This window comes from Typopeltis vanoorti, chromosome 2, assembly GCF_054136105.1.
Source record: "Typopeltis vanoorti isolate ZY-2024b chromosome 2, IOZ_Tvanoo_1.0, whole genome shotgun sequence".
In the NCBI taxonomy this organism is placed as follows: domain Eukaryota; kingdom Metazoa; phylum Arthropoda; class Arachnida; order Uropygi; family Thelyphonidae; genus Typopeltis; species Typopeltis vanoorti.
The window spans coordinates 139,104,935-139,127,014 of NC_143550.1; the positions used below are offsets into that span (position 1 = coordinate 139,104,935).

At 34.1% G+C, this 22,080-nt stretch overlaps 1 protein-coding gene across 1 annotated transcript in view; it reads left to right on the forward strand.

Moving 5' to 3' along the window:
* The window catches only part of Psa (puromycin-sensitive aminopeptidase), a 218,977-nt gene that overhangs the window by 72,348 nt on the left and 124,549 nt on the right, over positions 1-22,080 (forward strand). Inside the window, exons 8-9 of the mRNA XM_090408456.1 lie at positions 11,053-11,217; positions 18,435-18,539. Of these exons, the coding sequence (XP_090264582.1) occupies positions 11,053-11,217; positions 18,435-18,539 (270 nt within the window). The remainder of the gene's footprint in view (positions 1-11,052; positions 11,218-18,434; positions 18,540-22,080) is intronic.

Below are 22,080 nucleotides of genomic sequence, written 5' to 3' on the forward strand. Positions count from 1 at the left end.
TGTGCATATTTTTATGTTGCAACATGGTTAGTAATAATAACTAATCCATGTCCTGAACATATATCCAGAAGGCATTTTTATTAGCTTTTTTTATTATTCTTTATTATTATTATTATTTATTATTAATAATTACCATTATTATTAGCTTTGCACTTTTCTCCAAATTTTCCTAAAACATTTCTATATTTCTGGTAATCATTTCATACTCTACTGTTTCGATCTCCAACAAGGGCCAGCTTTTCCTTTTTCATTGAGCCAGCTGCCTTCTCTAATGCCTCAAGAAATTTCTTCATTTTTTTCCTTGGTTAAACCTTCTGTGGAACCATAAGCAAAAATACTTTTCATTGTCCCCCATTCTGTTATTTGCCCACATTTCTTGATATTGCCTGCCATTCAAGAAGATTATCCTCATATTTAATGCTGAATTCTATGGCACTCCCTCTTTTTCCTGATTGTTATTGCCTGATTATGATTATAACATTTTATATTTGTCACTTAGAAATATCTCACTTTTTCTTGTCTTCTTTATGTCAGTCACACCTATTATGTTGATATAGTACTTTGCTGATATAGTGTTTTGCTGGTTCCATTTCTTTTCCATTGGCGCTTCTTATGTTGATAGTACCAATCTTGAACTCTGCTGATGTTGAGTTGGGATTTGTTCCAGTAGCTGACTTTTCGCTGTTTATTCTGGTTCCCTGATGAAAACAATGGGAGGTCTTGTTTAACTGGGTGACGCCCGAGCCGGCATGAAATTTTGTCATGTTGTTTTAAGAATACAATTTGACTAAATCCCAAATTGTTAGCCTATCCTCATTCGTTACCTATCAGGACACTGTGCAAAGGTGAGGATTGGACGTTAGTTCAGAAATCTCAGTCGGTTCTCCACATTCCTTAAAAGGCTACATGGAGGTCTCCTCCCAATTATAGCTTTGACCCTTAAGCACTCCACAATTTCAAACAAGAAGCATTTTCTAGAATTTACAGCTGTCCTGAAAGCCATAGTAACCTTAATAAGCATGGATGTGCAAAACCTGGAAATATATGTTGAAATTTAATTTTAAGGCTTCATGCCTAACAATCAAGATTATTGATTACACCCATAGAGGGTACTCTCCTTAAGACTTCCAAAGTTTTAAGTCTAATTGTTTCTAGTCCTTTTTTGTTTCCTGTGTATATGTGCTGGTTTTATCCCTGATGGTGTCTCTGTGATAGATACAAAATATGGAATCACTGTTTAATTTTACTCTTAAGTTCTGTGCATTATATGGTTATGTTTACAAATTAATGATTTCTATCCAGCATTTAATCTTACACATGTGCTTAATGATATTGCATATGAGATTATATTATTCAAAGCAAAACAATATGGTTCATGGAAACTGACTTTCTTAACACTTAAACTAGTGTTTTTCTTCAACTGATGTAGGAATTCAACTATATTAACTGGTATCAAGCTGAAATGCAAACTTTGATGCCCTTCACATCTATAGATACCAACTTTACTCTATTACCCAAACAGATTGCTGCATGTTTTGTCATTACAGTCAGTGCAAGTGCTCACTATAAAATAATCTCTCCTTCATTTTTAAGCCTTTTTTGCCTTTAAAGACACTCAATAAAGTATCCATCACTAATCTTTTCCACAACTTCAAAGGTGGAATGAAACAAATAACAGCATTAGACTTTGTGTATGGTGCATATAAAATATGTTTGCAGTATGAAAATGTTTCGAAACTCATGCTTGTATAATGATCTCTCTTCCCTTTTTTTCTTTAAAAAAATATCTACTAATGCCTTTCATTTCCACAGGAAGTAGAGTGAAGCTGTTTTAGCCTTCTAATTTTTGGAGACTGAAATGCAGTACCCACTGTTAGCCAATTAGAGATAGTTGGCCCAAGACCATTGCTAATTTTAAATGGCATCTGGCAGAGTGAGGGGGGGGGAGTACATCAGGCAAGTGCCACCATCTCATAATCCTTGATCCTGACGCAATATATTATCATCTGAAATAGTGTGGGTTCTGTGTTAAATTTTCTTGACTTCACCAGATGAAAAGCCCACTTTCTCATGCCAGAGAACAACTTACTCAAGAACTGGTTGAAGAAAGGGTTAGAAAAAGTTCCTCTAGTAGAGACTAGAATCAAACTTATGTCTTTCTTCAGGCAGCTTTGCACTATGGATGCAAATGTCATTTCCACACGGTTAAACATCCTTCAAGGATTTTTTCTTTAAAAAAAAAAACCCTTACAAACTCAATACTTGTACAAGCTCGTCTGTAGATGAGTTTGTATAAGTCACAAGCTTAGGATGGTGACTTTACTATCTAAGCTACTATTAGGCAGGCTCATGCAAGGCATATTTCCAAAAACAAATCTGTCTGTCAGTTCACTATCATCAAAAAATGTGCAGAAAGATAATAAAATGATCATCATTCAAACAAATAGTGGTAGTGCTGCTGTAATTTTTAATAGTAGTAAATACCCATAAAATGAATGTTACTTACAGGTTACTTACAGACTGCACCACTTAGGCTAATAGATTAATCCCACTGACTTGTAGAAAAAAACTCCAAAAGGGATAATCAAAAGTCATTAATTTAAAAAGAAAATACATTCATGGCCATCTCACATTAGAGATCTCTATGGTTTTGTCTTTTGTGCCAGATACTTCACATGAAAGAACAAAATATACAAACAAGGATCTACTTGAAGGCTTGACCCTTCATGTCCACTTTCTTCCCAGAGGATTCTGAAAAAAAAAAAAAAAAAGAGCTTATTCCTTTGTTTGATTAAGATATATCAGTGATGTGTTTGGCTGCATGGCCCAGATATGTTTCATGCATTCCTCAACAGCCAGCATCTCAGAATCCAGTTCATTATAGAAAGAGAAAACAATAGTTTGCCCTTTCTAGATACTTCAGTAACACATCTTCCTTGTGGCATCTTATCTTTCAGAGTATATAGAAAATCTATTCACAGCATATTTACATTTTCAAACAATTCGTAGTGTATTTTAATTCACTTTGTTCTTCAAGTAAAAGAGCACAAGAGATACAGTAGAATCCACTATTGTGATCATGGATGAATATTATAAATCGGCTATCATTATCAAAATGAGTTGGTCCCAAAACACATCATTTAAAATGAATTAAAAATAATCCATCTATTATAATCAAAGTTCCGGTTATTGTTATCAAAATCCTCAAATGTTTAGCCTTTTACATCTCAGAATTAAGAACTTTAAGGGTTAATCAGGAGAAAATTTGAAAATAACATTTGTCAAAATCTGACTTTTGTGTTAATTTTTTTAAATTTAATTCTTCCATAAATCATATTTTCCAGGCAAATGCAGGTGGATATATTCTTCTTCTTCTTCAACCTTTTGGTTCTGTCCACTGCTGGATGAAGGTCTCCCCCCCATGATTTTCCAGACCACTCAGTCTTCTGCCTCTCCCATCCATCTCACTCTTGCAATTTGTTCCAGTTCATCCCTCCACCTTCTTCTCGGTTTTCCTCTTTGTCTTGCTCCATCCATTGGTCTTCACTCTGTTGTTTTTCTAGTCCATCTCCCATTACTGCATCTGGCAATATGGTCAGCCCATCTCCACTTAGCCTGTTTAATGTATTTTACAATATCTATGACACCTGTTTGAGATCTTATCCAGGTATTTGTCTTCTTAGCTCTTAATGTTATTTTTAGCATCATACTTCTCTCCATGCAATGCTGTGTTGTTCTCAGTTTTTTGTTTAGAGCTTCTGTTAAAATCCATGTTTCTGCTCTGTATGTTAGGACGGGAAGTATGCACTGGTCGAAAGCTTTCCTTTTTAGACTAATAGGGATGTCACTTTTGAACATCTCTCGTTTTCCCATAAGCCATCCATCCAAGATGAATTCTTCGTTCAATCTTTTTTCTTTGGCAATCCTCAAAGGATAACAATTGGCCCAAATATACATATGAAGTAACTTGTTCTATTTCATGGTTTTCAACTTTGACAGTTCTATGGTTTATGTATTTATTCTTCATTATTTTTGTTTTTTCTCTATTTATTTTTAATCCAATTACTCTGGAGGCTTCATTTAGCTGATTTAGCCTTTCTTCCAGATCTTGAAGATTATCTGCTATTAGGACAATATCATCTGCAAATTTCAGATGATGCAGCCTTTCTCCATTTATGTTTATTCATTTTGTTTCCCAATCAAGGCTTCTAACGAAGCTGAAATAATGACAAGGTGACACCATATCTTCCTTTGGGAGATATGGTGTCACCTTGCCGGATGCCTTTTTGTATTGGGAACTTTTCTCTGTTTTTATATAATTTAATTACAGAAGTTGCACTATTGTAAATATGTTTTAGTGTTTCAGTATATGGTTTCTCAGTTTCCTGGGTTTCAAGAGCTTTTAGTGTTGCTGATGTTTCAACTGAATCAAATGCTTTTTTCATAGTCTATATAGGCCAGACATAAGGATTTATTGTATTCAATTGATTTTTCAATGAGTTGTCTTAATGTGTGAACATGGTCCAAAGTATTGTAATTATTTCTAAATCCAGCTTGTTCACAGGATTGCATTCCCTCTAGCTTAGATTTTATTCTATTATTTATAATTTTTGTGAAGACTTTATATATGGTGAGGAGTAGGCTTATAGGTCTGTAGTTTTTAATTTCTTCCTTATTATCCTTTTTAAAAATTAATATTAGAAGTGAGTTGTTCCAATTTTTTGGAATTTTTCTCTGCGGTCTCTCTGTTATTGAAGAGTTTAGTCAGCTGTTTGATGACAGGACTTCCTCCCAGTTTTAAGAAGTCTACCATAATTCCATCTTCTCCTGGGGCCTTTCCATTCTTCATTTCCCGCAGTGCCATTTCCACTTCGCCTTGTAAGATCTCAGGGGCATACTGTTCTTCTTCACTCGAGCTATCCATAGATGATTCTTAGATGTCTCGGTCTTTGTCATCAATAGAGTTCAGTATAAAATTCCTGAATTCTTTTGATTATTTCATCTCTATTTTTTTTTTTTTTTTTTTTTTTTTTTTATAATAAGTTCACCATTTTTTCCTCTTACAGCAACTATTTCTTTTGTTCCAACTGATAATGTTTGTCTTAGGACCTTCACATTACTATTGTTTTCTATTATTTCTTTAATTTTCCTAATATTATGCGATCTAATTTCATGTTTCATCCTTTTATGTATAGTTTTACAAATTTCCGCATATTCCATTTTATTGGTGTCATTCAAATCTCTTTTCATATCTGTTCTTTTCTTCATCAGATCTAAGGTTTCCTATCTTAGTTTTTCCTCTCTTTGGTGCCATTTTGCACCTCCTATTTCTAGTGCACAATTGAAGATAGATTTTGTTAAGATTTCATTAGCATCATCGATGATAGCAGCTGTGTTTAACCTTTTTAGTTCATTTTTGAGTGATTCTCTATAACAACTTTTATTGTGGTAGAGGTTTTGTAGATTCACTAAATTGGACTTTTTTCTTATGAACTTATTCCATTCCCATTTTTTGTTGATCCATACTTTGCCCTTACTAGTCTGTGGTCTCTTCCTGTATTAAATCTATTAAGCACTTCGGTATTATTTATTATATATCTTCTCTTTGAGAGGATGAAGTCTATTTCATTGTTTGTCCATTTGGGCTTCTCCAAGTCCATTTTCGGTTGATTTTCTTCTTGAAAAAGCTGTTCATAATAAAGAGGTTATTTTCTTCTGTGAATTCAGTAAGTCTTTCTCCTCTTTCATTCCTTTGTCCAAATCCAAATTTACTGATGGAGTTCAGATGGTCATATCTGCTTCCAATCTTGGCATTAAAATCACCCATTATAATTATGTAGAGCTCTTTAGAATTATTTAATGTGGATTCTAATGTTTCATAGAAATCTTCTATCTCTTAATCTGGATGGTCCATAGTTGGGGCGTATGTTTGTATAATTTTCAGTTGGTATCTTTTATTTATGAAGAGACTTAGTTCAGCTATTCTTGATGTTATTTTATTAACAAACAGGACATTGTCCTTGATTTGTTTTATTTATTAGGAATACCACCAGCTACACCACCAGTTGAGTTTCTGTCACATTCACAGTATCCATCTTTTAATCGCATGAGAGTTTCTTCTTTCCTTCTCATCTCTGAAAGGCCCACAAGTCCCATTTTATATGGTCCAATTCCTTCATCAGTTCCAATCTGTCATCATCCTGTAGAGAGATCTGCATTGTATGTTCCTACTAATATCATTGTAGCTAGTGGAGACTGTAGATTTTTCGATGGAGATATATTTTTTGACCTAGACCCTCTGCCTAAGTCCAGGATGCGTCCCTTTTTATGCTGGGTGACGGACAAGCCAGTATGTAATTTTCCTACTTTATTTATAATTTGCATTGTCCTCATGGGGAGGTATTTGGCCTTATAGCACCACGCTGGCCAGACAGGTTGGCTCCTCACAATAGTAGATGAGATGAAATGACACAGCAAATAGAAAAGATTCACTCCTAGCCCTCGAATACTCTAATAGCATTTGGGGTAAGGAGCAAGCAAGGAAGGAAGAGGAGGGACCAGTCTACAGATAATATAACAGATGTATATTACATGAAGTAAGGCATGATTCCAGCATCAGGTACCTCGGTTTTGCCATGCCCATACTCACTAAAGTGAGCCCCTGAGGTGGGTATATATACAGTCTAATTGTGATTTTTCAAGTTTATTTTTGTGCTGTCTTTCAGTAAGTGAATTTGACTTTAAGTGCTCGTTAAACAGCCCTTAGCATTATGACAGAAGAAGCAAGTAAAAAACATAAAGATTAATCTTTTCAAGAAAAGCAAAGAATTTTGGAGTGCTATGATAAGTTGCCCAGAATGAGTCAGCGTAGTGCAGTTGTACATTTAAAAATTTCGCAACCACTCTTTTGTAAGATCTTAAAGAACAGATCAAACATTGAAACTTCAGATCTTACTAATGAGAACATGGATCGGAAGAGAGTCCGATCTGGTAAGGATAATCAAGTTAAATCAGCATTAAAAATTTGGTTTAGTAATGTTCATGAAAATAATGCTTTGATGCTTCAAAAAGTAGAACTTGCAAACACAATGGGCAAAGAAAATTTCATCACAACTGATAGATGGTTTAACAGGTAGAAAAAGCAAGAGAATATTGTGTACAAGCGTATTCATGGTGAAGGAAAAAAGTGTAGATTTTTTTTATCAGCTGACGCATGGATTAAGATCGAGTGGCCAAAAACTATTGCTGAATATTCTCCCAATGATATTAACAGTGCAGACAAAACAGGACTATTTTTGTGCAATGCCTGAGCATACTTATTTGTTTAAAAATGAAAGAACTAAAGGATTTAGATTTTCAAAAGAGCAAGTTACAGTTCTTTGCTGTGCTAATATGAAAGGTGAGAAACGAGAGGTCCTAGTGATTGGAAAAAGTAAAAATCCTCAGTATTTTAAAGGTGTCAAAAGTTTTCCTGCTGACTGCTGTTCTAGTGCAAATGCTTGTGTCATCATCAAATTCCTGCCATGTACCCTCAAGGGGTGTACAGGATATGATAGTACTACATGAAAAAAATTACATCATTACTAACTTCCTATCTACAATTTTCCTCCAAATCAGTCTGTTACTTGTCAAGACTCCAACATTATCAGATCTTATATTTCTATCGTTTAAGGCTCTTTGTACCATATCAATCCATCTATATCTTGGTCTTCCTCTGGGTCGTTTTCCTGCCAAACTGGCAGAGAACACTTGTTTTGCTAATCTTTCTTCGCCCATTATGTTTAAGTGACCATACCACCTGAGATTAGCTCTGCTAACACATTCTTGGATGCTGACAATGTCAAGTTCTTTACTAATATCCTCGTTTTTAATATGATATTGCCATTGATGCCATCTGTTCACGCCTATAATCTTTCTCAGGAATCTCATATCTGCGGTCTCTAGTCTTTGGTCAAGTGTTTTACTTCTGACCCAGCTCTCAGATCTATAAGTTAAAATTAAAAATGGCATTAGTCACACAAATGCTTATGTGACTAATGCCATTTTCAACAATTGGTTAATTAAGTGGGATCTTAAAGCGAAAAATTGTCTTGTTAGTAGACCACTGCACAAACAATTTATCATTAAAGAACATCAAAGTAACATTCTTGCCTTTGAAAACTACATCATTAATTCAACCATGTGACCAAGGCATACAAGCTTTTAAAGCTTATTATTGCAGGGAAGTTTGTGCAAGAATTATAGCTGAACTTGATATAAAAGACCAATCTGATGCAAGTGCAATTGCAAAAAATAGATTTCCCTTCTTGATGCATTGTATTTGGTAGCAAGTCTCATAGAAGCCTATTGAAAACTGCTTCCAAAAAAGTACATTTTTTTAAAACAAACTCTGAAACTCCTTATTCTGAAGGATTTGAATATCTTACAAATGAAACTTTTGATAAAATCCCAGATGGTATGTCAAAAGAAGAATTTGAAAATTGGTTGGATATTGATGACAACGTTGAAGTGGTGGCCACAATAACAGTGTCAGAAATATGTCAAGCTGCTTCTAATGAGAACTTTAACCCTTTCAGGACTAGAAGGACTTATGAAGTAATACAAAATATTTAGGTATTAAATGACTTTATTAGGTATCTATTTAACATAAAACATCATAATTATGTAGGAAAAAATCATAGGTTTTATAGAATTTCATGGGACACATGTCCCAATGGATGTAAAGGGTTGCAAATAAATTAAAATTTTATTTAATTTATGTGGGGACACATATGTCCCATGGTCCTGATAGGGTTAAACTAGTAGAAGAAAGTGAACCTAATACAAGTATAGAAGAACAAATTTTAGAAGCTCCTCCAACCAATGCTCAGATTCAAGAAGTTCTACAAATACTTCGTCTCAGTGTGCAACAAAGTTCGAAAGTCATTATGAGTATGAGCGATTTATTCATGAACTGCTATATTCAAACAGGACAGACAACACTAGATAAGTTTTTAAAATAAATTTTATGTTGTTGCTTATTAAAAAGTTGTTTATAACAATATATTAGATAATGTTCATAACAATAAATTGAAATAAATGATGCAAATTTTTATATCCTTTGCTTAATGTTATCACCATAAGTGGCATCTGCTGTATTTGTAAATATTCTATTAAATATTTTACTGCAAAGTTTACATACACTATCAGAAGGTTTATTTTTCTAATTTTCACTGCAGTTTCGTTCTCTCTCTCTCTCTCTTTTTTTTTTTTTTTTTTTATAAAGAAATAACTCTGGCTTTTAAAGCCATTCACTTGGGATTATTCAAATTTTTCAACAGTTACTCAGCAAATATAGAAACTTTTCATTTGATATGTTGCCTCCATATTTGATTTCTAGGTTTATTTTCTCAATGCTTACAGCCTTCTGTTTTGAAATTTCCAGTACATTTGGGAGAACTTCTATACTAGTTAGTTCTTTATCAGTATTTAATTGTTTTAAATTGCTATTGAAAGTTCTGGAGCATACCAAAAGGATTTTTAGTATTCTGTTCATTTGATGTTTACTTATAACATAATTTTACATTATCCCTTTCTATAGTGTTAAATTTTTTTTTAAACTTTGTAAGCCGAAATCTGTCAACCAGGAATGAACATCATATTTGACATTATTAATCTGTTCCAAAATTTCTCATGTGCTTGAGATATTCTATTTTTGATTTTATTTCTGTTTTTCCCTAGAGGTCTTCTGTATCCTTTAACTTCTACTGTAAATAATTCAGGCAGGCTGTTTGATTTTCTTTAATTGCTTTTTCAATATTTTCATTCCAAAATTTGAAACTTTTTTTCTTGTTGTTTTTATAACTTGCTTTATTAATAACTTTTCTCAATTTTGCTTCACCATTGACTTTAGTAGCTGTTTTCCATCCCTTGTTCCCTTTAATGTTAGGCTCAATAGCCTATCATTGCCAACCTTTTTAGAACCCTAATTATTGCATTAATAGGTAATTAATCCTTTTATCCTTCTGCATATTCTTAATAACGTTCGCTTGCTGAAAGTTTTTCCACTTGGTTATATTATAAATTAAAGATACCAAGAAGTCATATTCTTGGTTTCATCCTTCAACCAAGTGTAAGCAAGCAAAGTTTGTGCGTGAAGTCACTTCACGACTGGGCTACTTGTATATAGAGGCTTATGACTTTACATCAGTGCAATGCGCATATCCTTACAGACATGTATAATGCTATGCATTATGGTAAGGGCCACTCAGACCAGTTTCAACCTTCATTGAGGTCTCATCAGTGGGAGCCAGACTCCAGAAGTGATACCATGGTTGAACTAATGTTGAACTAATTGCATTATGAGATACTAAGGCAACCGATGCGAAGTTATTAGTCTCTATATAGAAGTATCCCAGTTGGAAGTGAATTCACATGCAAACTTTTGTTTGCTTATACTTGGATAAAGGATGAAACCAAGAATATAACTTCTTGTCATCTTTAATTTATAGTATAATCAAATGGAAAAACTTTCACCATCTATCTCTAATCTAGAGTATTTTAGTAATAATGTGTGACACCTTTTGACTACTTGTATATGGAAATATGACTTTTGCACTAATTCAACCTTGGTATCACGTCTGGGTCCCACTGATGAGGCCTCAATAAAGGTTGAAGATGGTTTGGGTAAGTACTGGCTAGTACCATAATGCTATGCATTATGGTACTAGCCCATAATGCACAGCATTATACATGTCTGCAAAGATATATATTCATTGCATTATATCAGTAGTTCCCAAACTGTGCCAAAAAGTGAGTTCGTTGGCACTTTTGTTTACTTATCGAGAATGGAAACATTCCACTACTTCTATTACATTTTAATGTATTATAAATGTTTAGTCACATCACTGCTGTTAACACTACCTATCACATTGAAATTTACATGTTCTTTACTTAAAATATTGCATTTTATGTCAAAAATCCTTTTTAATGTATAATACGTCACAAAATATTTTGTTTTAAAATAATTTTTATTGTGAAATTATTTTCAGACTGATTTTTCTTTTTTTTTAGGAATGGTGGACTCATTTATGGCTGAATGAAGGTTTTGCATCTTTTATTGAGTTTCTCTGTGTTGATCATCTTTTCCCTGAATATGATATATGGACACAGTTTGTTACTGATGTATACAGTCGAGCATTAGAACTTGATGCTCTTTGTAATAGTCATCCTATTGAGGTAAGTCTTATGTATTTTTAGAAAAATGCAACTATGGACCATTTGAATCTCAGCATCAGTCATCCACATAAAAATTTGAATAATTCATATTAAATTCATAATTCATACTATATCTTATTCATTTTAAATTTCTTTTATTTAAGAAAAATTTTATCCTCAATTTCAACATGAAAAAAATACCTGTGACTAATAAAATTCTCTTTGCCTTGAGAATTTTATTTGACTTCTAAGTTGAAAAATTGATAAGTGAGAGAAACTATAGAACAGAATAAGAAAGATGTTTAATTTTTGTTGAAAACTCTAGCCTTTCATTAGTTTATTTAATCAAAGAGAAAATTGCACAGTAGAAAATAAAAATGTGTTCTATTATTTTTGTTGTACTATTTATTGTTGACTTGGAAATATTATCGTCAGCTCATCCGACTTCATTAAGAACAAAAACACTGCACCACCATACTTAAATCAGACTTATAAAGAAACTTATCTTTCAAAATTAAAAATTGTATTTTTTTCTTCAAATGATAAATCTATTTTGCAAAAATATTTCTTTAAGAAGTAAAATTTTTAATTAGCTAACCAGATATCTTGTTTGCTTTCATTGAAATAATGTGCATTTTATGTAATTGTAAGAAGCATTAGATTTTCAAAAATGCCTAGTTACTAAAGTGAACAGTGAAGACCACTGACATGTAAATAGCAAAAAGAAATTTTTCTTGCCTTTCTGGTATCATATGTTTTACTAATCTTACATCTAATATTCTGTTGAAGTGACCAATACCGCCTTAGATTAGCTCTGCTCACACAACCTTGAATGCTAACAGCAGTACACAAGGTGTTCTGATTTAACACCTTCTTGTATACTGCCTAGTTTAATGTTTTGGCTAATTTCTTTATTTTGCATGAATTTATTCCACAGGCTTCTTGCCATAGCAACTTTGCATATTTTATTTCTAATTCCATATTGAATATGGCATCTATGCTAAAAATTGTCTAAATAGACAATTTTATTTGTTCAATTGAGAATGTGGTTAATGCCTTCCATGTTCCTGCTAATTTTCATTGCTTTTGTTCTTTTAATGTTTTTTTTCTTTTCTTGCCCACATTTGTTATAGCAGTTATTCAATTTAGTTAATACACACATATCCTAGACTGTGTAGCATAAGTCAGATGTGAATTTACTTGTGTATATTGTATCTCCTTTCTGCATTCAATCAGGCTCATTTTTCAACATTTATGGGATGTTTCTTTAGTTTTTTTTTTTTTTATTGAAATTTTTGTGTAAAATGAGTGTTTTAAACTGTGAATGATATACTTTTTGTAAACATAATCATAATTTAAAATTATGAATCTTTTTTGTTAGCATGTTATTAGTTTTGGTTTCATAAGATGTATAATCAGCACTTGTGATGTGCCCGTTATTGATATTATTTTTGTTCAAAGGATTTTTTATTATTTTTTTTTATAATGTCGAGCTTAAGGGTCAAGGGTCAAAGCTGTATAACTGAGAGGAGACCTCCACACAGCCTTTAAAGGAATGTGGAGAACCGACCAGGGCTTCTGACCTAATGTCCAATCCTCACCTTCTCGTGGTGCACCCTGTTAGGTATCTACCTAGATACTGAACGAACGAGGATGGGCTGGCAATTTGGGATTTAGCCGACCAAATTGTATTCTTATTGGTTAAACCAAAATAAAAAATGATGGTACAACATGACAAAATTTCATGCCGGCTGGGGCGTCGCCCGGTTAAACAAGGCCCCCATTGTTTTCGCCGGGGAACCAGGGCGAACAGCAAAAAGTCAGCTACTGGAACAAATCTGAAAACAAACCCCAACTCAACATCACCAGAGTTAAAGATCGGTACTATCAACGTAAGAAGCCTGAATGGCAAAGAAATGGAGCTAGCTGAGGAATTAGATAAGTACCAGATCGACATAATAGGGGTGACTGAAACAAAAAAGACCAAAACTGGTGAGATCTTTCTGAGCAATAAATACAAAATGTTATATTCAGGCAATGCCAATCAAGGAAAAGAAGGAGTAGCCATAGTATTCAACACAAAATACGAGGCTAATCTTCTTGAATGGCAGTCAGTCTCAAGTAGAGTAATGTGGGCAAATATGAGAATTGGAAACTGGACAATGAGACTTATTGGTGCCTATGGTCCCACAGAAGGTTCTACTAAGGCAGAAGTGGAGGAATTTTTTGACGCTTTAGAAAAAGCAACTGACACAGTGAAAAAGGAAAAGTTGGTCCTTGTTGGGGATCTAAATAGCAGAGTAGGAAATGATTGTGAGACATACAAAAATATTTTGGGAAAATTTGGTAAAAAGAGCAAAGCTAATAATAATGGCAAATATCTGTTGGATTTCTGCTCAGGACATGGACTGGTTATTACTAACACCATGTTCCAACATAAAAATGTGCACAAATTCACATGGAGAGAAGAGGCTAGGAATAAGAAAAGTCTCATTGACTATGTTATTGTTGATAGTGATGTTTTCTCCCTGGTGCAGGACACCAGAGTGTACAGAGGATTTGAAATTGGAAGTGATCACTATTTAGTCTTGAGCAGGATAAAATTGAATTTCATATTGAAAAGAATAAGATATAAGAAAGTTTTAAAGCGAATAAAAGTTGAGCAGCTCTCAGGATGTGAACTGTAGACTAAAATACAGAAAGATTATTGAAAAAAGAGTTTGAGAACAGGAATCAAGCCTTGGAGATTCAGTGACAAACTCTGAATAAAACATTGATTGATTATGCCAGAGAGGCATGTGGTGAGGTTGTGTGCAAGGATAAAAAAATCAGAACTCCCTGGTGGACACAGGAAGTTAAAGAGGCAGTGAAGAAAAAGAAGAAAGCATATCAAAAGTACCTGGCAAATAAGTCAGCTTTTACTCTTACAGAATACAGAGACAAATGTAAGAAAGCTAAACAGTGTGTAAAACTAGCTAAACAAAAGTCATGGGAGGGTTTTGGCAAGAATATAGAAAATAAATATCAAGAAGGTGGCAAAATATTCTGGAGGTTGTTGAAGAAGCTTAGGAATGGAGGAAAGAGTGCTGTAAAAGGAGTTAGAGATGATAAAGGTGACACGAAAACGGGAGAAAAAGATATCCTTGAAGTATGGAGTAATTACTTTGAAAAACTGCTAAATGAAACAAGCAGTGATGACAGCACAGTGATAAAAAACACTGACCAGGCATGCAGTCAGGAATACATATCCATACTTGAAGTAGAAAAAGCCATCAAAGGCTTGAAATGTGGAAAGGCAGCAGGAAAGGAATAGATGATATTCGACCAGAAATGCTGAAGTATGGTGGTATAAAAGTCTTACAGTGGCTGCACTGCATAGTTCAGAAAGCCTGGACAGAGGGACGAATTCCCGATGATTGGAGTAGAGCTCTCATAGTACCCATATATAAAAAGGGAAATAAAACTGAATGTGAGAATTACAGAGGTATTTCCCTACTGAGTGTTCCTGGCAAGATCTATGCAAGTATACTTGAGAAACGGTTGAGAAGAATTGTGGAAGAAAAGCTTGGTGAAGAACAAGCTGGATTCAGGCCAAATAGAGGCTGTCAGGATCAGATCTTCACTTTACGACAAATAGTCGAGAAAGCTTGGGAATATAACAAAGATCTGTATTTAAGTTTTGTCGATTTGGAAAAGGCATATGACAAGGTGCCAAGAGAGAAGCTATTCAATACGCTGCAGTTATATGGTGTCAGTGGGGCATTATATCAAGCAATACTTAGTCTTTATTTGAGTTGTAAGTCAGCAGTTAGAATTGAAGGAAGTACAGGAAGATGGTTTAATGTTAAATCTGGTGTGAGACAAGGATGTACATTATCCGCTCTGTTATTCATTATCTATATGGATCACATTATGAAGGAAAGTGGTATTAAACCTGATATCAAAATTGGAGATGTTAATGTCAGCTCTTTGCTTTATGCGGATGATGTTATACTTCTAAATAAATCTGCTACAAGTCTGCAGATTCTCTGACTAAATTGAATAGCTGTTGTAATAGATATGGTATGAAGGTCAGCAATAAAAAGACAAAGACAATGAAAATAGGCAGAATCATTGATAATGTCAACTGTGTTGTGAATGGAGAACCTGTGGAACAAGTAAAACATTTCAGCTACTTAGGCACGATTTTTACTGAAGACGGTAAATTAAATATAGAAATAGACAACAGAATCAGCAAAGCTGGTATGGTGGGAAGTCAATTGAATAAATTCATATGGAATAAGAGAGAAATTAGTCAGAACACTAAATTAGCTGTATACAAGACAGTGTTCAAACCAGTTTTAACTTATGGATCTGAGAGCTGGGTCAGAAGTAAAACACTTGACCAAAGATTAGAGACCGCAGATATGAGAGTCCTGAGAAAGATTAGAGGCGTGAACAGATGGCATCAATGGCAATATCATATTAAAAATGAGGATATTAGGAAAGAACTTGACATTGTTAGCATCCAGGAATGCGTTAGCAGAGCTAATCTCAGGTGGTATGGTCATTTAAATAGAATGGGAGAGGAAAGATTAGCAAAACAAGTGTTCTCTGCCAGGTTGGCAGGAAAACGACCCAGAGGAAGACCAAGATATAGTTGGATTGATACGGTACAAAGTGCCTTAGACGATAGAAATATAAGATCTGATAATGTTGGAGTCTTGACAAGTAACAGACTGATTTGGAGGAAAATTGTAGATAGGAAGTTAGTAATGATGTAATTTTTTCATGTAGTACTGTCATATCCTGTACACCCCTTGAGGGTACATGGCAGGAATTTGATGATGATGATTATAATGTCGAGCCCATACACGAGAGGTTGGTTGATCAACCTATAAAATTAGTACCATATGTTGGTTGGGAAAGGAGGAACTTGTTTACATTTGATTTGAAAGACTGTATATCGTATTCCTTGGAAAACACAACAGGGGAAGAGCCACATGATGTAATCAACTGTCATTGCCACCGAAGATGAAATATCTGGCCTTCTAAACAAATAAATAGTATTACCTATGCCTTGTGTTTTCATGTAAATAAGTGATAATAGCTAGATTTATTCCATATAGGATTTGTCAGATGAAGTGTTTTTACTTGAGCAGAGGTAAATTTTCATCAGTTTCTTGATAGGTACCCACAAGGGGTGTTCAGACTACTATGACAGCACTACATGATTAAGTTTACATTATTATTAATCTCCTATCAACAATTTTCCTCCAAATTAGTCTATTAATTACCAGAACTCCAGTTGTGTATACCATTTCATTAGCCATACCACCATACAAGAGTGATCTGAAAAGTTCTCGGCCCAACAATGAAAAAACAAATTTATAATTTCAAAATAATTTTTATTTTTCAACATAATCTCTCTTATTCCAGTGATGCTCCAGCGCCATTATCCCATCCCTGTAGTGGTTCTCAGTAAGATCTGCAAAATACCCCCTCTACAGCTGCAATCACCTCTTGATTTGAAGAAAAATGCTGACCAGCAAGGAAGAGTTTTACTTTTGGGAAGAGATAGAAGTCAGATGGGGCCAAATCTGGAGAATAGGGTTCCAACAATTCATGGTGCAGATCCCTTAATTTTGCCATTGCCAAAACACCTTTGTGGGCATTGTCCTGATGAAAGATGATTTTTTTTTCTGCAAACCAGGTCTTTTCTCACGAATTTTTTTCTAGTCTGGTTAAAAGATTGGAATAATATACCCCAGTTATTGTTTTACCCTTTTCAAGATAATTAATAAACAAAATGCCTTTAGCATCCCAAAACACCGATGCCATGACCTTTTCTGCTGATGGAACCGACTTGGGCACTGAACACGGCTTCTGTCCACTGTTTTGACTGCTGCTTGAATTCTGGTGTGTAATGGTGAATCCAAGTCTCATCTATAGTAATAAATCGACATACAAAATCAGTTTTATTCTTGTTAAAATGCTCTAAGCACATCTTGCACAAAGCTTTTTCATTTGCAATTCTTAATGTAAAATATATCCTACATGTTCTTTTGAAATGCCTATAGTCTCAGCAATTTCACACACTTTGACTCGCCAGTCATCCAATACCATATCGTGCACTTGATCAATGATTTCTGTTGTTGTTACACTTTTTGGACGTCCTTCACATGGATCAGGTATGGCTGGTATAGCTACATTTAAACTTGGCAGCCCATTTCTTAATTGTCAAAAATGAAGGAGAAGAGTGCTCATAAACTTTTATGAACTTAGAATGGATTTCTGTTGCCATTAAACCTTCTTTTATAAAGAATTTTATAACAGCATGATACTCAATTTTATCCATTTCAAGGGATACAGACAACACTTTTGCTTCAGACAGCTGTATAAAACAAACTACTTGATAGAATGACTTACAATTTCACATGGATGCTTTTGAACAGATGTACTGACTTAGAAAAAAAAATCTTGCTGATAGTGTTGCCACCTATGGTTGAGACCGAGAACTTTTCACACCACCCTTGTACTCTAGATTAGCTGTGCTGACACATTCTTGAATGCTAACAATGTCAACTTCCTTTCTAATAAGACTTCAGGCTTGAATCCCACCAAGGACATCGATGTTTGTGATCGTCCTACTAATCATTTAATATATGTACTGCTGTAACCTGTGTCTTTGCTCAGTATGATCTTTGATGTCTTTTTGTCATAAGAATCAAATCAAATCCTCTCTTAATATCTTCATTTTTAATATGATTTTGCCATTGATACCATCTATTCACTCCCCTAATTTTTCTCAGAACTCTCATATCTGTGTTCTCTAGTCTTTGATCAAGTGCTGTATTTCTAACCCAACTCAGATCCATGATTAAACTTGACAAGCAATTATGTTTTTGTTTAATCCTTTATTCAAGTGTAAGTAAACAGTTTGTGAAGTAGCTTCACAACCTACTTGTATATAATTGCCAATGACTTCACATTAATTGCCTTAGTATTCCATAAAGCACAGCACACATCCTTTCAGATGTGTATAATGGTAGACATTTTATGGGAAGGGCCATAATGCTATACAGAGCACAAAAACAGTTTTAAACTGTTTTTATGCTCTGTATAGCATTATCTAATAACATCTTAATTGTACTAGACTAGAGGATGACTTATCCTAAACAACAATTCAGGGTAAAGTAGAGTAATAAAGTAGAGGATATTTTGATTTTATTTACTTATATGTTTGCTTTCCTTGTCAGGTTCCCGTTGGTCATCCTTCAGAAATTGATGAAATATTTGATGATATTTCATATAATAAAGGTGCATCTGTGATTAGGATGTTGCATAGATACATAGGTGATGAAGTAAGTAGTATCCTCAAAAATATTGAAGGCAAATATAAAATGTTAATAAGTGTAATCGTATTTCTTGCATTCAAATTATCTTTATTTATTACTATTACTAGACACCTCGAGGGAGTCCATAGACTCATCAAGGGAGGGCACCTGCTCTACAACTGTCTGACAGAAACTACACCGGTGCCATCTACTGCCGTCCACCGGTATTTCCACAGACAATCGCAAACATCCATGCCCACGCTTGGATTTGAACCCGCAGCCTTTTGGCTGAAGAGTGGATATGCTAACCACTCAGCCAGTCAGGCTGGCTAATTTATTTATTTTTTGTTTTTATAATAATAAATAAATAAATAAATATATAAAAATAAATAAATAAATATTTATTTATTTATTGGTAATTTATTATTTTTCACATGAATTCCACCCATGAAAGGCTTGGTCTATAGTACATTAGATTAGATTAGTACCAGGGTAGGCGAAAGGTTAGTTAATCTAAATACAATAATTACATCTAAATCAACTACAATAATAATGTTACAAATCTTCCAGATACTACATATACATGCATCCCCTGAAAGTGCATCCATATGGTTCTACCCAAATCTGAAAAATGCATATAGCTTATTTATTATTATTTATTATTTTTCACATGAATTCCACCCATGAAAGGCTTGGTCTATAGTACATTAGATTAGATTAGTACCAGGGTAGGCGAAAGGTTAGTTAATCTAAATACAATAATTACATCTAAATCAACTACAATAATAATGTTACAAATCTTCCAGATACTACATATACATGCATCCCCTGAAAGTGCATCCATATGGTTCTACCCAAATCTGAAAAATGCATATAGCTAGTACCACATCAAGCTCTTTTACCACGAATTAAACATGGTCACATTCAGTATGAGAGATATTAATAGAAAACAAGGAGTTTGTTGACGAAATTATAATACTTGGGGGGGGGGATGATTTAACACATGTAAGGGAAATTAGAATTTATCAAGAACTCGTATATTTTGCTCACTGTGACATGAGCATCATTCAGAGAGAGCAGAAGAATTTGTTATAACATTCAAAATATGAACATACAGGATGAGTATACCTCTACATGTCTTGTTTGCAACTCAGTGAACAGGAGAAAACACTTCAAGTTCCAGGCAACTATGTATAATTGTGTAATTGAAAATTAATTTTTGAAAATAATAATAAAAAAATATTTAGGAACAATTTATGGTAATTACTTCCTAGAACTTAGAGATAGATATTTAGTCTGTTCCATTAAGATTAGGGAGATGAAGCAGGATTTCACATATTTCAAGGAATAGATGATCGAATTTAAATCTACCATAGTGCAACATCTTTGTCTGTGATAAGCACCAGGTATAGTGGAGGCAATTTACCTTTAGTAGATGGTGGGAAAGAAGATAATGTTGGGGTGAAAGTAGTGTACAGATTGTATTTGCAGAGAATCATTGCTATTTGTTCAGAAGTACCTTTAAGGTAGGGTATGAAAATCCTCTTAATATCAAATTGGAGGATGATAATTATCAATTTTCTAGATGGTAGGTTCTTTATATCCATTACTGATCAGGATTCTTATTTTATTTAATTTTTCTAATAGAAGGAGTCCAAAGTACAAATTATGTCTACACAACTTTTGATAATACCTGTCTTTTGTGAATGATGATGATGATGATCTGAAGTTGGTTGGATATACCTGCCAGGAAGGCTTCCTGTAGATTTTCAGATTATTAATGTATCGAGGAAGGGAAGACTCTTGTTGATTCATTTTTGCAATAGTGAACTTCATGTGGATGTCTAAGGAGTTCATATTTTGGACAGAATAAAGTAATTCTGTTTCAGAGTGAGAGACTAGATTGCAAAGATGTCATTCACACACACACACACACACACACACACACACACACACACACACACACACACACACACACACACACACACACACACACACACAGATGATTTAGCCAGGTAAATGTAAAGTTAAGATTTTCTTCAGATTTTGCCAACAAGTCTCTAAGGTTTGGGTCTTGTTTTCAAGAACTAAACCTAACTGGTCTAAAGATACAAGACAGAAAATCGGAATATAAAGTGATCACCATCTAGTTTTAAGAAGGATAAAAGTAGAGTATTATATTATTTAAAAGATAAATATGAATTTTTAAAAATAATCATTCAAGTTTTCAGAGGTGAACTCAAAACAAATGTTATCAATATCAAATTCCTGACATGTACCCTCAAGGGGTGTACAGGATATGATAGTACTACATGAAAAATTTACATCATTACTAACTTACTATCTATAATTTTCCTCCAAATCAGTCGGTTACTTGTCAAGACTCCAACATTATCAGATCTTATATTTCTATCGTCTAAGGCACTTTGTACTGTATCAATCCACATATATCTTGGTCTTCTCTGAGGGTTGTTTTCCTGCCAACCTGGCAGAGAACACTTGGTTTGCTAATCTTTCCTCTCCCATTCTGTTTAAGTGACCTGAGATTAGCTCTGCTAACACATTCCTGGATGCTGGCAATGTCAGGTTCTTTCCTAATATCATCGTTTTTAATATGATATTGCCATTGATGCCATCTGTTAATGCCTCTGTTCTTTCTCAGGACTATCATATCTGCGGTCTCTACTTTGGTCAAGTGTTTTACTTCTGACCCAGCTCTCAGATCCATAAGTTAAAACTGGTTTGAACACTGTCTTGTATACAGCTAATTTAATGTTCCGACTAATTTCTCTCTTATTCCATATGAATTTATTCGATTGACTTCCTACCATACCAGCTTTGTTGATTCTGTTGTCTATTTCCATATTTAATTTATCATCTTCACTAAAAATTGTGCTTAGGTAGCCGAAATGTTTTACTATTTCCACAGGTTCTTCATTCACAACGCAGTTGACATTTTCAACGATTCTGCCTATTTTCGTTGCCTTTGTTATTTTTATTGCTGTCCTTCATAGCATATCTATTACAACGGTTATTCCATTTAGTCAGGGAATCTTGCAAAGTTGTAGCGGATTTATTTAGAAGTATAACATCGTCCGCATAAAGCAAAGAGCTGACGTTAACATCTCCAATTTTGATATGATGTTTAATACCACATTACTTAATAATGTGATCCATATAGATAATGTACATCCTTATCTCACATCAGATTTAACATTTAAGCCATCTTCCTGTACTTCCTTCAATTCTAACTGCTGACTTACAACTCAAATAAAGACTTAAGTATTGCTTGATATAATGCCCCATTGACATCATTTAACTGTAGTATTGAATAGCTTCTCTCTTGGCCATTGTCATTTGCTTTTTCCAGATCGACAAAACTTAAATACAGATCTTTGTTATATTACCATGTTTTCTCAACTATTTGTCGTAAAGTTAAGATCTGATCCTGACAGCTGCTATTTGACCTGAATCCAGCTTGTTCTTCTCCAAGCTTTTCTTCCACAATTCTTCTCAACCATTTCTCAAGTATACTTGTATAAATCTTGCCAGGAACACTCAGCAAGGA